Source organism: Cervus canadensis, chromosome 33, assembly GCF_019320065.1.
Source record: "Cervus canadensis isolate Bull #8, Minnesota chromosome 33, ASM1932006v1, whole genome shotgun sequence".
NCBI lineage: Eukaryota > Metazoa > Chordata > Mammalia > Artiodactyla > Cervidae > Cervus > Cervus canadensis.
Window position 1 is genome coordinate 23,118,285 of NC_057418.1, and position 15,402 is coordinate 23,133,686.

At 43.9% G+C, this 15,402-nt stretch overlaps 1 protein-coding gene across 5 annotated transcripts in view; it reads left to right on the plus strand.

Annotated features, from left to right (window-relative positions):
* MTHFD1L (methylenetetrahydrofolate dehydrogenase (NADP+ dependent) 1 like) overlaps positions 1-15,402 on the plus strand; it is a 174,146-nt gene that overhangs the window by 20,294 nt on the left and 138,450 nt on the right. For all 5 annotated transcript variants that reach the window (XR_006267200.1, XM_043456896.1, XM_043456899.1 and 2 more), the window contains one exon: positions 10,382-10,493. Coding sequence is in view for 4 of the 5 variants with exons in the window: in XM_043456896.1 (XP_043312831.1) it covers positions 10,382-10,493 (112 nt within the window). In the remaining variant the exon portion in view is untranslated. The remainder of the gene's footprint in view (positions 1-10,381; positions 10,494-15,402) is intronic.

The window sequence follows — 15,402 nt, forward strand, 5'->3', positions numbered from 1 at the left end:
TAGTCTGAATACCGTTGTTGTTCAGTCGCTCAGTTATGTCTGACTCTGCAACCCCTTGGACTGCAGCATGCCAGGCTTCCCTATCCTTCACTGTCTCCTAGAGTTTTCTCAAACTCATGTCTGTTGAATCAGTGATGCCATCCAATCATCTCATCCTCTGTTGCCCCCTTCTTCTCTCGCCCTCCATCTTTCCCAGCCTCAGGGTCTTTTCCAGTGAGTCAGCTCTGCACATCAGGTGGCCAAAGTATTGGAAGTTCAGTTTCAGCATCAGTCGTTCCAGTGAATATTCAGGGTTGACTTCCTTTAAGATGGACTGGTTTGATCTCCTTGCTTTGCATACTGATTACATATAAAACTTTTGTGGACCCAGAACGTGAGGGATTGAGATTTGCCTTTTTAGAGCACTACACAAAACAGAGTGGGCTTCTGTATTTGGAAGCTATAGTTTATGCCTTTCTGAGTGTATCATTGACAATTAAGAATAAGTTTTCTGCTTCATTCTGGAGCATCACTCTTGGGCTTTGAGATGCATTCTGCATTTACATGGTGGGAGGAGAGGAATGTCTGGGCATTGGTCCAGATTATCCGCACTCTATAGAGCATCAGCTGTTGGTGAGCTAAAGCATTGGGTATGACATTTTTGGTTTGAGCTAAGGAATTGCCCTCCCTCCTGCACCCAGACGTAGGCCTTTTACTCAGCTCCTCAGGACCCTGGAGTGAAATGACACCCCGATGTAGGAGGGGACAGCCATCTGCCCTGTGAGAATTGACCTACATTTAGAGATGCCTTCTTTCTCACCCCGGGGAGTTCACCCTGATGCTAGAAGGAAATGTTCTGTATGGAGTATTTGTGAGACGGAGTGGTTCCTCTCTCCAGGATAGGGAGGCTGGCTGGCACCTCAGGGCTGTGCTCTCCACCATCCACACACACACACACACACACACACACGCACATGCACACACACACAGGCACGTGCACGCACACACACACACACACACACACCCCATACGCTCCTCTGGCTGAAAAGCCTCTTCTGACACAGCTGGAGGAGGATGGCAAAACGGCCTCCAGCTGCAATGAATCGGGTCAGTCCCAGCTGTGTGTATAAGAAATAACCCAGAAAGAAGAGAGCCGTTTTATTTTGTTTTTCTCAGAGTATCTTGTTTCTCCTTCTGAGCAGATTGTCAAAACTAGCCCTAACAGTAAAGGGGAAAATATAGGTCTTTCACACTTGAAGGATCAAAGTAGGCCAAGCTTTTTGAGCAAAAGTTAATTTTTCAGAGTCATTTTCCACTTTAAATTCAGTACATTGCATGCCTTACAAAAGGCTTTAAAAAGTGAATTGGGAAATTCTAAATATATGCGTATTATACATAGGAGAGCTTGAAAAAATACTCTTTTCCCCAAGATTGGTGGGGAAACATTAGCTTTTAAACTGGACTAGATTAGCCATTTACATGAGTGCTTTTTCTTTTTTCTATACTTTTTTTTTAATATGACTTTTAATGCATTTGTCTTAAATCAGGTAGGAAATTACAACTGTAGTTACAAACCAAAAATACAAGAATACTGGCTTTTCTGGAAATCTGTATTTCCTCACACGGCTTGGAGTTAACTAACTAGTGTCTCTCCACTTCTTGTAGAGCAGGTGTAATGGCAATGAACTCCTACTTTTTTAATATGCAAATGTTTAACATGCAAATTCCCTTTTTTTCCCTTTTTTTGGCTACGCTTCATGGCATGTGGGAATCTTTCTGGAACCCCTGCTCCCTGTAGTGGAATTGTAACCACTGGATCACCAGGGAAGTCCCCCTCTTTTTTTTTCTTTTTTTTTGAAGTTCAGGTTTGCTGGATATAGAATTCTCAGTTGACAGATCTTTTTTTCTTCCAGCACTTTAAACCAGTAACATATGGTAATGGCAGTAAGGACATCGAATAACCTTTGAGTTAGGAGTTACAGTGAACCAGGATTGTCATTCACTCATGTTGCCTTGTTGATTCTGCAGCCATCCTATTAGGCTGGACTCCCACTCTTCCCATATCACAGATAGGAAACTGAGGCTCAGAGAAGTAAAGAGACTGAGCAAGTATATATAATTTTAAAACATTAGCGGTGGCAGTACAACCAGCATTTTTAGCCATTATCTCATGTCAGCTCTTATTCCAGATAGTCACAAAACCCAATCTTTAAAAGGACCTTCCATGTTTAATATTTATTTAAATACCCCACAGCATAAGGGAACTTCATTCCCCAACCAGCAATCAGACCTGTGTGCCCTCTGCTTTGGAAGTATAGAGTCTTAACCACTGGACCACCAGAGAAATTTCCTAATGTCTAATAATCTTTGAAACCCCAAAGTATCCAACAGCGTGGGCTGGGGAACATCAGAGGGACCAAGGTCCAAGACATTTGACTTGGGTTGAGTCCACCATTTTTTTATCCCCACTCTTACTAATCCCACAGACACCTTCCTAAGAAAAAGGAGCCATTTCTTGCATGAGCTTTGAGCTTGTCACCACCCCTGCAGGCTCACTCTCCAGGGGGGATGTGTCCACCCTTCCAAGAGGGCAGGGTGGGGACCACCCTGGGCAGTTGTGTGGATTCGCAGTCCAGCCTCATTGATGTGAGTCCCTCCCCTGACCCTTGCCCTGTGTAATGGGTGAGTGGAGGAGACACCACTGACCCCAGGGCGCCCCGGATCTTGTGCCAAGTAAATACTGAGGCTATTGAGTAACGTGTGATGAAGTGACCTGGATAATGTAGGCCCCTGAATTTCTCTGTTTCCACTATTAATGGGTTGAAAAACACCTTTGGATGTCAGCTCCCTTTCTTCTCACTCTTGCTTCTGCCTGATCATTGTGTTACTTATTAACACCAGAGAAGAAGGTGAATAGAACTTTTGAAAAGCCCCCAAATCAGGCCATTTATATTTAGCAATGTTGAGAAAAGGATCAGTGAGAGAATCTATTGAAACTTGGCATGAGATCCGGAGGGGGCGTGTAAAGTCTCAGATGGTTCAAGGCGTGTATTGCACAAAAGGACAAGGGCTCCAGGCTGTGTCTCTGCAGGGAACAGGCCAGTGGCTTCACCTCCTGTCCACCTGTGGATCGTCCTTGCTTGCCTGTCCACACCATCAGCAGAGCCTGGCTCCATGTTTAACTCTTCCAGTGGAAATGCTTCCTAAGGGTGTAGCATTAGAATACTCCAATGGGGAGGCCTCTGCATAGTCTATGAGTCTTCCCAAGTGGCACTAGTGGTAAAGAACCCACCTGCCAATGCAGGAGATTTAAGAGACTTGGGTTCGATCCCTGGGTTGGGAAGATCGCCTGGAGGAGGACATGGCAACCCACTCCAGTATTCTTGCCTGGAGAATCCCATGGACAGAGGAGCCCCGAGGGCCACAGTCTGTAGAGTCGCAAAGAGTAGGACACAACTGAGACGACTTAGCACGCACGCACGCAGTTAGTCTATAAGGATAGAACACCTTACATTTGTGTACAGATTTCATTTTTCAAAGCCTTTTCATGTATTTTTTTATTAGCGTTACACCCTGAAAATAAGGAGTTATGTGCAGTGCCTTGACCCTGGTCATCGATGACAGGAGCACAGCCTGGACTTGAATCCAGGTCTTGAAACGCCCCCGGCTGGCTCTTCCCTTCTTCACTTCTCAGAGGAGGCAGCTGAGCAGAGAGTTACTCCAGGGAAGTGGCATGCATGAATCTGTTAATGTGCATCCCAGGGTTCAGAATCAGAAAGCACAAGTGTGGCAGGAAATGCAATGCTGAATTACCCACTGTTAATGCATGTTTGCATTAACAACACAGGATAAGCATAGATCACCTGGCTCTTCTGCCTCTGAATCGAGGCTCACTTCCTGTGGATCTGGGAACCAAAACTTGATCTCTTACACATATTTGTGCTACATGCTTCTGTGTCTCTATCATATTAGCTCATCTCTCATCACAAATACATACACACAGGTGTGAGCACACACTCTTTCTCAGCCTTACTTTTTAGTTTTATTTCTTCCTAGGGTGTGAGAAAGGGAATTTTTCTGGATGAATCCTTCAAAGTATGTCCACTGCTGGATTTGAGGTTGCGTTTTCCTTTTATCATCCATCATAATTTATGTGAGAATCAAGTAAACTTGAAGAGGGATTAACTGTCTTTTCTATCATTTGGGACACAACTGACTGTCTTTGATACTCTCTTCTCATATGTTGAGCAGTAAGTATGTTAAATGATAAGGTAAGAATGCATTTTTGAGAAAAAGGAAGGTTATTTATTAACCCTTTGCGGTTTGACCCCAGGGTCGGGAAGATCCCCTGGAGGCGGAAATGGCAACCCACTCCAGTGTTCTTGCCAGGGAAATCCCATAGATAAAGGAGCCTGGCAGGCTACAGTCCATGGGGTTGCAAAGGGTTGATCAGGATTGAGCCTGCAAGCACACAGCTGCTCACTGGCTCAGTGAGATCTCCATAGGGACGGAACACACTGGACTCAAAGGGCAGATTTTGCCCAGGCATGGTTGCTTATGCTCACTTCTATAATAAAGTCACTGAAGGGTTGCTAATTGCTTTTAGCTTGTTTAGCCATTGGGCATCATTTGGAACTGGTCGACAACACCCTTTCCCCTTAGGCTGCTTGAGACAACCCAGTCCTCCTCCCCTGACTCCTGGGTCAGGAAGACCAGTCGTGGCCAGAGTCATGTCATTTCTTCCTCTTCCCGGCCAGAGTCATGTCATTTCTTCCTCTTCCCTTGTCATTTAAGATGAGTTCTGAGGGATGCCTTAGACACCTTTTTCTTCCCGTTCTACCTGTTTCCCTCGGAGATCTTATCCAAGCCTCAGCATTTAGCTATATCTCTGCTGGCAAATCCCACCCTGCGTCCCCATCCTCCTTTCCTTTCTCGGTTCTAGGCATCCTGTTTCCTACAGAGGTGTCCTCTGCCTGCTGCTTGTCCTATGCTTTCCCTCTCAGCTCCCCCAACCCTTCTCAATCCAGCCTCCAGTGTCGTCATCCTAAAACACAGCTGATGGAGCAAGGGCAGCCCGGGAAGCCCAGTCTGACAGCTGCTTATCTGTTATCAAGAAAAGGCCAGCAAATCCAGGAACTCGGCCTTTATTGAAAGAAAGTGACTTTTCATAAAAAAGAAAAACACCTCAGTCTCGTTAGGACTTTGCCATGAGACAGCCACAGGGCCTCCAGGCCCCATGAGACTTCACAGACACCCTCTGTCATCACAGAGCACTGTGAAGACTCCTGTGCAGAACATGTGCTCTCTAAAGCCTCTCAACCAGCTCGCACTAACCGCAGAGTGTCCCAGCTCATTGAAAGTGAAAGAACAAGGGCCAGTCACCGCCCACCCTCCCTCCCTGGGGAGCCCTCCTTCCCTGGGGACCCCACCCTATGCTTAACTGTGACAGCTGCCGGGCCATTGCAAGGGGACTGCCGGATGTTACACATCAGCCGGTTTTTTTAAAGTATTTTACCAACTGTATGGGCAAAATACGTAGAAATAGAGTGTTTCTTTTCCATAGTTCAGTGGTTTGTCCTGCCTCTTCATCGGGAAGACCCCAACTCTCAAATCTTGTAGTCCGGGATCTTTATTTTCTGATCCTCAGCAGCCTCAGTGTCTGCCCCAAGTGGAGATGACAGGTGAATGAATACGTTCACTGAAATCCTGGGTCTCTTTCATTCTCTCCATCAGTGTAAATTCAGGAGCATGTCATTGGCTGGAGAAAGCCCCAGCTGATTTTTTCAGAAGTGATGTTCTTCATTTTGATTTGTTTACAGAACTCTGTCTATAACATTTGCAGGATGTAGAAGCAGGTTTGTTAGGTCTCAGGTAGTTCAATCATGATTCTTCTTTTAAAACCTATCCCAGCTTTCTGTATGCATACAAACCCCATACCTGAGGTTCATATATGCCCTTTCAAAATCGTTGATAGCAGAAGATAAATTCCTGTCTGCTGGCCAGGAATGTGAGGCTGTCTTTCTTGTAGTTTCCATTTTAAAAATGCATTTCCTTTGCTAAGTACGAAACTATGGTGTTCCTTATAACATTGCGAGTCCTCTCTCTCCTATCCGTCCTCTATCTCCCGCTCCATATTCTAAGACTTCTCACCCCTACTCCCACCCCCCAAAAAGAAAAACTTCAAGAAAAATAGTTTTCATGGTATCTAAACCCTTTAGCATTCCCACATGCTCCACACTAAATGCCTGCATATCTGTGTCTGGCGATTGTTTTAACATTTGGTCTTCCGCCTGGGGAGTGGGCGGTACACTCTAAGCTGCTTCCACTCAGGCCTCAGCAGAGAAGGCAATATTTTGTTATGAGTAAAGTTTCAAGCCAGGCTTTGGCCAAGGTCCTTCCCATTAGGGAGGAAGAAAGTAGAAACAGCCAGTTAGATGATAATTCTCCTTGAATTGTAGCTCATTAAAAAAAAAAACCTTGCCTGGGCCTCCGTGGCTTATTTATTGATGTAAGCATCTAGCACTTTTCCTTTCCAGAAAGAATTAGCATCTCCATTGCAATCATGACTGTAGGAGGAGATTTTTGTCTTTTCTCTGGGGATTGATTGTCTTCCAGTTGCTTATTCGCACAGCCCGCTTTCGAGCTGAGTCTAGGTACGCATTTAAGGGGTCGGAATGAGATTTCTGAGATTTATAGGTAATGAAAAGAACAGGTTGTACTGAAGATACCACGTGTAGGAACTAAGCGCTCTTAGGGGACTCGAGTGAACCTGTGATCGTTACTTTTTCCAAAATGAGCATTGCAGTCTTGTCCATATTTAACTCCTTTTCTGTAGATAGTTTAACGTGTTCTGTGTTTGCCTCCGTTGAACGTGGAAATGGCGTTTCTTATCTGCTGATCACTTACAACAGGTGTTAAACAATTTGTGTTACTCTCGAGTCTTACTGTGGTTGACTGTCTACGGTGGTTAAGGGACTCGTATATTTTCTTGTTGCTGCTTAGTCGCTCAGTTGTGTCCAACTCTCTGCGGCCCTGTGGACTGTAGCCCGCCAGGCTCCTTTGTCCATGAAATTTTCCGGGCAAGTATTTTGGAGCAGGTTGCCATTTCCTACTCCAGGGGACCTTCCTGATCCAGGGATCAAACCTGCGTCTCTTGTATCTCCTGCATTGGCAAGCAGATTCTGTACCACTAGCGCCACCTAGGGATCCTACATGTTTTCTTATCAGACATTTAAAATCCTCTTTCCTTAAGGACACATTTTTCCCCTAAAAATAAAAGCACCTACAAGTCTAGCCGCTTTTCAGCTCTATCTGTTGAGAACCCATGTGACCATAACGCACTCAGTCCAGTTCAGTGGCTCAGTCATGTCTGACTCTTTGCGACTCCATGCACTGTAGCATGCCAGGTTTCCCTGTCCATCACCAGCTCCAGGAGCTTGCTCAAACTCATGTCCATCGCATCGGTGATGCCACCTAACCATCTCATCCTCTGTCGTTTCCTTCTCCTCCTGCCTTCAATCTTTCCCAGCGTCAAGGTCTTTTCTAATGAGTTAGTTCTTCGCATCAGGTAGCTAAAGTATTGGAGCTTCAGCATCAGTCCTTCCAATGAATATTCAGGACTGATTTCTTTTAGGATTGATGGATTTGATCTCCTTGCTGGTAATATTGACTGTCAGTCAATCAGTTCAGTTCAGTCGCTCAGTCGTGTCCCGACTCTTGGCAACCCCATGAACCACAGCACGCCAAGCCTCCCTATCCATCACCAACTCCCGGAGTTTACTCAAACCATGTCCATCGAGTCAGTGATGCCATCCAGCCATCTCATCCTCTGTCATCCCCTTCTCCTCCTGCCCCCAATCCCTCGCAGCATCGGGGTCTTTTCTCGTGAGTCAACTCTTCACATGAGGTGGCCAAAGTATTGGAGTTTCAGCTTCAGCATCAGTCCGTCCAATGAACACCCAGGACTGACATCCTTTAGGATGGACTGGTTGTCTCTCTTTGCAGTCCAAGGGACTCTCAAGAGTCTTCTCCAACACCACAGTTCAAAAGCATTAATTCTTCGGTGGTCAGCTTTCTTCACAGTCCAACTCTCACATCCATACATGACCACTGGAAAAACCATAGCCTTGACTAGACAGACCTTTGTTGGCAAAGTAATGTCTCTGCTTTTTAATATGCTATCTAGGTTGGTCATAACTTTCCTTCCAAGGAGTGAGTGTCTTTTAATTTCATGGCTGCAATCACCATCTGCAGTGATTTTGGAGCCCAAAAAAATAAAGTCTGACACTGTTTCTACTGTTTCCCCATCTATTTCCCATGAAGTGATGGGACCTCTTAATTTGTGTTCACACTGTTGTGGTTTTTCCAGTAGGGACCTCTTTTTGAATGTGATTAATACCGACTCATTCCTGTGCCTTAATAAAGGATAATGCTGATGAACAGTGAGCACCTTAAAAGCTGAAAAGCAGTTGGGCTCCTTAGTGGTACTCAGTCAATTGCTTTGCCCTATTTGCATAATCGGGCTTCCCCGATGGCTCAGTGGGTAAAGAATCTGCCTACAATGCAGGAGACAGGAGATGTGGGTTCGACTCCTGGGTCAGGAAGATCCCCTGGAGAAAGAAATGGCAACCCTCTCCCGTATTCTTGCCAGAAAAATCCCATGGACAGAGGAGTCTGGCGGGCTACAGTCAACGGGGTCACAAAGAGTCAGACAGAGCTGAGCGACTAAGCATGAGCACGATTTGCATGATCGGATTGGCGAGTGTTTCTGGGATGTTAATTTGTAAGGATTGGCTTTGTTGGCTCCTGACAAGATGTGCATTTAAATTTTCACCCTGCTGCTTTATCAAGGAGCTCAGAGCTGCTCTAGAGCTTGGCTTTTTTGTTTGCAAGATTCCTAAGACTCTAGCAGATGCAGCCTCTTGCCCAGTGTTAGAGTCCTTAGCTGAGTCTGTAATGTTGTTTGGGCACTGAAGCGCTGTGACACTGGTCTGGTCCTGCCTGTACCTTTCAGCAATCCGCGTGTCCAGGCTGAAAGTGGATGAGGACCCCTACAGCCGGCTCACTTCCTGGGCCTTTGGATGGATGTGTGAGGGTAGCGGCAGTGGGGGTGTTTTTATGTTTTGTCATCCGTTCCTGTCCGTTTGATTCTGAAGAGTCTGCCGTCAGTTGCAGGGCATTGAAGTCTGGCAAAAGCAATGATGGAAGGGTTGTCAGTCCTGGAAAGTGGAGGGCAGTCAGCCTCCCTCTTTCTGCCTCAGCAGTATTGAATATTCCAAGGCTGAGTCCACTGGGAAGATGGGATATTCCACTGAGATTCTTGGCACTCCTCAGTCTCAGTTTACTTGTCAGTTAAATGGGCGTAATGACCCTCACCTCATGTATTTATGAGCTGACATGCATAACTGTCACTATTTTCCCCACGGGTCTGGGTTTCCTTCTTCAGCTCAGTCCCTCCACATATGGATGCAGTTTGTAGTCATCAGGTGCTTACTTGGTACTGGGATAGGTGGTCATTCTTTTGTTGACGCCAGAGCTAATGTTTCACCCTTCTTCAGAACTGTCCTCCCAGACATGTTCCTCCAGCGCTATGTTATCAAAATACAAACAGGGCAGACATGTCTTTTGTAGAAGGGGTTACATTCCAACCTTTTTCTTTAAGAAAACAAAACAAAGCGAAGCAGTTTGACAAGACACTATAACCAGGACCTCAAGGAAAATGAGATTTTTTTTTCTAGACCAGCTCTAGCTTCCTTCTAAGTCAGGGTGCTGTGTGTGTTACCCTGCTCAGAGTACCATCTCCTCCTGCCAGGGTGCTGCGTGTGTTACCCTGCTCAGAGTACCATCTCCTCCTGCCAGCGGTGCAGTTTCCTTGGCCTCAGCCTTTTTCTCAGTATTCCAGTTAGTGGTGAAAATGTGTCAGTGCTGAAAATACACACAGTATTTATGTTGGGGCTTCCCCCATGGCTGAGTGGTGAAAGAATCCATTTGCAATGCAGGAGACACAGGTTTGATCCCTGGGTCGGCAAGATCCTCCAGAGAAATGAATGGCAGCCTACTCCAGTATTCATGCCTGGAGAATCCCATGGACCGAGAAGCCTGGTGGGCTACAGTCCATGGGGTCGCGAAGAGTCGAACACGACTTAAGCGACTCAGCATGCAGTTTATATGCTGGAGTGACTACCTGGAAGAAATTTTTAAAGCTTCCTTTCTAGGGTATGATAATCACGTTCAGTTTGCACCTAGTTCGTTCGTTAGTAAAGTGATTCTGTCAGTACATCAGTGAGGAGCTGACCTCGGGAATTGCGATTGTCATCTGTTACACGGAAGGCATTTGATGCTGATCATCACATCTTTATGCTACAGTTAAAAACATGTGTGGTATTTCTCTTTCTCTTTCTAGCTGCAGGAGGCTGACATTGTGGTCTTGGGCTCACCCAAGCCGGAAGAGATTCCCCTTTCTTGGATTCAACCAGGAACTGCTGTTTTCAACTGTTCACATGATTTTCTATCAGGTAAATGGCTTCGGGTTGGTGCCAGGCCCCTGATCAAAGCAGGCGAGATTGCAATAAGAGAGACTGACCTTGTTCGGAAAGAGTATGTGCCTGAAATGATGGTCACTGTCAACATAGAAACACAGTAGGTGACCGCCTTTTCAGTTACTTATATTGGAACCATATTGTTGGGCAAAGAGCAACCAAGATGCCAACTGCAGTAGCAGCCGCCTCCCCTCCCCTCATCGACATGTCCCCTGCTGTCCTCCAGCATCAAACAGACCAGTCAGCTGTGACCTACAGCAGGCAGTTTGTATGTGTGTGAGGTAAACTAGGAATAGTATTCTCACAGTCTTTCTAAAACAGCAGAATGCTTTCTTCTAAAGCAGTCTTAGGTGAACTTCAACACATAAAAGTAGATGAAAACACAGCTGCAGAGGGATGGCAGTGGAGACCAGCTCCCCTGTGTTCATAATTTCCCTTTGCAGTGACCCCTCAAACACTTCTTGGAGCCCCAGAGTCAATTCAGAATGCTGGGAAAGTCATCCTTAGAAACAGAAGAGGTCTTGGGATGGGTGTCGATCTTTGATGGCATTTGCTCCGGGATCCAGGAATGTCCTAGATCACATCAGGTCCCTCTCAGGGTAGCGGAAGCTGTGTCAGAGCTAGGATGCCCACCCAGGGGGTCAGTGGGAGCTGATCCAGCAGGCGGACCTTTTTCTTATTCACAAAGACACTCAGGCTTTGAGAGCTTTGGACCACACCCAGCCCACCCTCTTGAGTCCCATGACCTGTGTATGCAACAGACAATGGCAGAGGAAGACAGAGAACCTTCCTTCCTTGCTGCCTGTGGCTCCCAATTTCAACATGGGGTGGGAATGCGGGGCTGTACTGAGCTGTCCAGAGGATGGTGTTTTTTTTTCTTTTCCCCCAAAGCTGGTCAAAACTTGAGCCAAAAGGGGTAGAAGTCTCTGTTAGTACAGGCGTTCTAGACCTCGAAACTTAGGCAGCCTCGCAACACAGAGTGAGATAAAGAATAGTGTCTAGGAGAAAATAAATATAACTTCTGATTTGGTCACCTTGGGATGACCATTTTACATTTTTCCACTAAAAAAGCATTAAACTTAATTGTATTGGAACATAATAGAAAAGAAAGGAATATGCTAAAAGCTTTACTGGAATTCGTTTAACTATTTCTTCAAAAAGAGAAACAATGCGCCTTCCTCTTTAGGAAATGTAACTCCTCCCAGAATTGACCAATCAGATTAAAAGCCCCTTGGAGCTGAAGGGCTCAAGGTGGTGTGGGGTGTTTTGAAGGGAAGATGCTCAGGAATTTTCCAGAATGCTCATGTATTCAGCTCACAAACACACACATGAATGAAGCAATTAGAGGTACAGTATAATATGAAATGGAATTAATGGCTTTTTTTAAATACATAGAAAGCATGCTCAATTCTCTACTCAATTCTTTGAAATATATGTAGTTTGTGGGTGTAACTTTTTTTTCTGAAAAGAAAAAAATGCTTAGCCCATCAACAGTGTACGTGCACTGTTTTGGAAGGCAACTCTGCTCACCACTGAGCCACCAATGCCATGCCCTGTTTTAGTTTGCTCAGAATCCTAGTGGGACCAGGAAAGTCAGTTAAGACTTTATTGTTATTTTTTTTAAGGAATGCTTCCTTGATACAGTGTTTACTTGCTTTTTTTTATTAGAGTTTTTATGTTTAGGACCAGTGGGCACCACTGGTTGGAGATAGGAGAGTTGACATCAGTGTTCTTTTGGAATCCTGTGAGCCCTACAATTACATGAAGGTTGCGTATGTTTTACAGTTGAAATGGTGCCCTGTTTCTAATATGTTTCTTTTTTAAGACCATTATTTTTTAAAAGGTATTTTAAAAACATTACATTTTGATGTAACAATTCTCTTTAGGGGGAAAAAAAACCAAGATTTTGTATATAGACAGATGGCGGTTTATTTTTAGTTTATCTGGTCCAATATTAGTAGTTTTATTGATTTTTGAGTGTCCAGAATATTACCTGACACAGTAGAAGGGCTTAGTAAATACTGTGTTGAATGAGTGACTAAACATGGATTCAGAATTATTCTCTGGTTACAGTTTTAAGTTAGTTTCAGATATAAGGACATTTCCTTAAACTTGTTCTCCACTTAAAAAAACAGGGCTGATGGGGCAGAGGCAAAGATGAAAAAACGCTATGCTGATTAAACAGATGAACATTTTCCAGTCGGCACTATTTCTAATAGCATTTCATTTTTCAGTAGTTAGAAGTTTTCGGTTTAGCAACTTTGATTAGTATGAGAATTTAATCTCTGAATAAATTGAAGAAAGGCTTTTCCCCTCTTTAAAATATAATTTTCCACTTGAAGCAAGCGAAGACCTTTTTCAAGCGTTACTAAAAAGAAAGTTGCTTTTATTTCAACTTAAGAGGAAAAGAATGTTTAATATACTTTTGATTGGGTGAAGGCAGGGCTTTATAATGAAATTTTCCTGGTCATCTTAATGGTACAGGGTTCCCCTTCCCCCCTTGTAAAAATAGATGGGATGGGGTGATTTATGATGAGGTAATTCTATAGGGTCATTTTAGTGAATACGTAATCCCCAGAGAGATTTTCATGATGGCTGATAGCCCAGAGGCAGTGCTTGGAAAACAATTACACCTAACTTGTTGGATTGGGTCCCTCTTCTGTGGCATAAGTCTCATGTTTAGATTGAAAATAGGGCCATAGCAGGGTTCAGTTGTCTAGGTACAAGAATTTTATTTTCTAAAACATTATTTCAAATGAAAGAAATGGGCTCTGATTTTGAAATGCTCTGCATGCTAAAGGTCAAAATTCATCCTCAGCAAAACCATCGTGTACCTAATATTCAGACTTAGTTTCTGATGTACCAAATGAGATAAAGGAGATACTGGTCTTATGTCTGGGGCCCAGAGAAGAGTATCAAAATGGCAACTTAAAAGGTCAGAGTAGTTCAGAGAGAGCATCATTTGAAGCAAACGTGATTCTGTAGAGTGGGGTCAGGGGGCTACATCCCAGGACTCATGCTAATTAGAGTTGCTAAGATTCCCAGGGTGGTCTCAAAGCAGCTCCTATTTGAAAAGGGCCCTTCTGTTTTCCAGGGAAACATATTATAACACCTTAGCCTTAAATTTTCTCATTGTGGCAAGTTTGGTTACTGTAAGAAAAGTGATAAGTGAAAGGCCATCTTTTAAAGGGATTCACTGACTTGTCCCTGGAGGAAGGAGCTGTGAGCTAATGGGGAGTGTTAGTGGGAAGTGAAAAGAGCCATTTGGTTTGGGGGCCCTGCTCAACTTACAGACTGAGTGTGAACAGCCCTCCGGCTGGGGCCTGGCCTCTACATAGGCAGTGGGCATGGTGAGGTAATGATTTCCTTTTTTGAGTCTCCTTAGTCAAGAAATTTACTAACCATGTAGTCTAGATTCCCGGAGTTACCATCTTAATTGCTTCAGTTTCTCCATATTCAGAACTTTTCATTCCATTTTAAGATTGCATTGATTCCTACTACAAAAGCAGCACAGTGGTTGTAATAGAAAAGGTTCGAAGTATATCACAGGGAAGGAAAAAAATAGCTAATTTCTGACTCAGTCAACTTGAGATATCCATCTGAGATTTTTTTCCCATTTAAAAATTACACTTCATTTTATTGGCTGGAATATAGTAGAAGGAAGAGCAAATAATACACTAAAGCATTACAGAAGTTCAGATAACCTTCTTTAAAATGAGAAATGCTGGTTCCTACAAGAGTCTTCTAAAGTTTGAGATATGTGTGTCTCTTGTGTTGTCTTTTAAACTCTTACTTGATTTTAGCTGCATTCTATTGTATGCAAGACAGTAGCTAAGAGTGTGAAATTGTTCACTGTGTAATTCTATAGGTGAAGTAATCTTCATTCACATGGGTATTCATAATTATACTCCTGGAACATCCATTTATAAGTTGAATGCAACTTTTTCTTATTTCCCCATCATTTAAAGGTAGAGGTAAGAATGAGGGAAGCATATTTCTTTTCCTTAGGGGTTGGGTAAGACCTTTAGATCAGATCTCTAGTGGTTCAAACAAAGCAGATCTTTCTCATTCTCTAGACTCTTGGCTTTTGCCTAAATATGATGTATAAAACTGAAGTGTTGCTAATCTCTTTAAACAATACATGAGGGATATGATTTTCTAACACCCTTAATACATCTGACAATAGAACATCACAAACACTTACTCTTAAGTGTTATGTTTTCTTTCTTGCAAAGGACTGTCAGGAAAATGGATAAATTTAAGAGTAGAGTGGTCCAAAAAAGAACAAGATAGTCTCTTACTTTAAAAAATTTACTGTTAGCAACATAGGCTAAAGCATTTTTACATGTGTGTTTACTTTTCACAAACTTCCTAAGTGCCAACCACAGTAGAATTCTTATAAAATGCTTCTCTGTATTTTAAAATTCAGGTAATCCTCAAACTTAATATCTTAAAATACAACTTCTTAGTTTTTTAAAAACATTTTATTTGGTTGCAGCACTTGGGATCTTTAGTTGTGGATTGCGAACTTTTAGTTATGGCATACGAGCTCTTAGTTACGGCACATGGGATCTGGTTCCCTGACCAGGGATTGAACCTGGGCCGCATGCATTGGGAGCACAGTCTTAGCCACTGGATCATCAGTTCAGTTCAATTCAGTCGCTCAGTTGTGTCTGACTGCGACCCCATGAACCGCAGCACGCCAGGCCTCCCTGTCCATCACCAACTCCCGGAGTTTACCCAAATCCATGTCCCTTGAGTTGGTGATGCCATCCAACCATCTCATCCTCTGTCGTTCCCTTCTCCTCCTGCCCCCAATCCTTCCCAGCATCAGGGTCTTTTCCAATGAGTCAGCTCTTCACATCAAGTGGCCAAAGCATTGGAG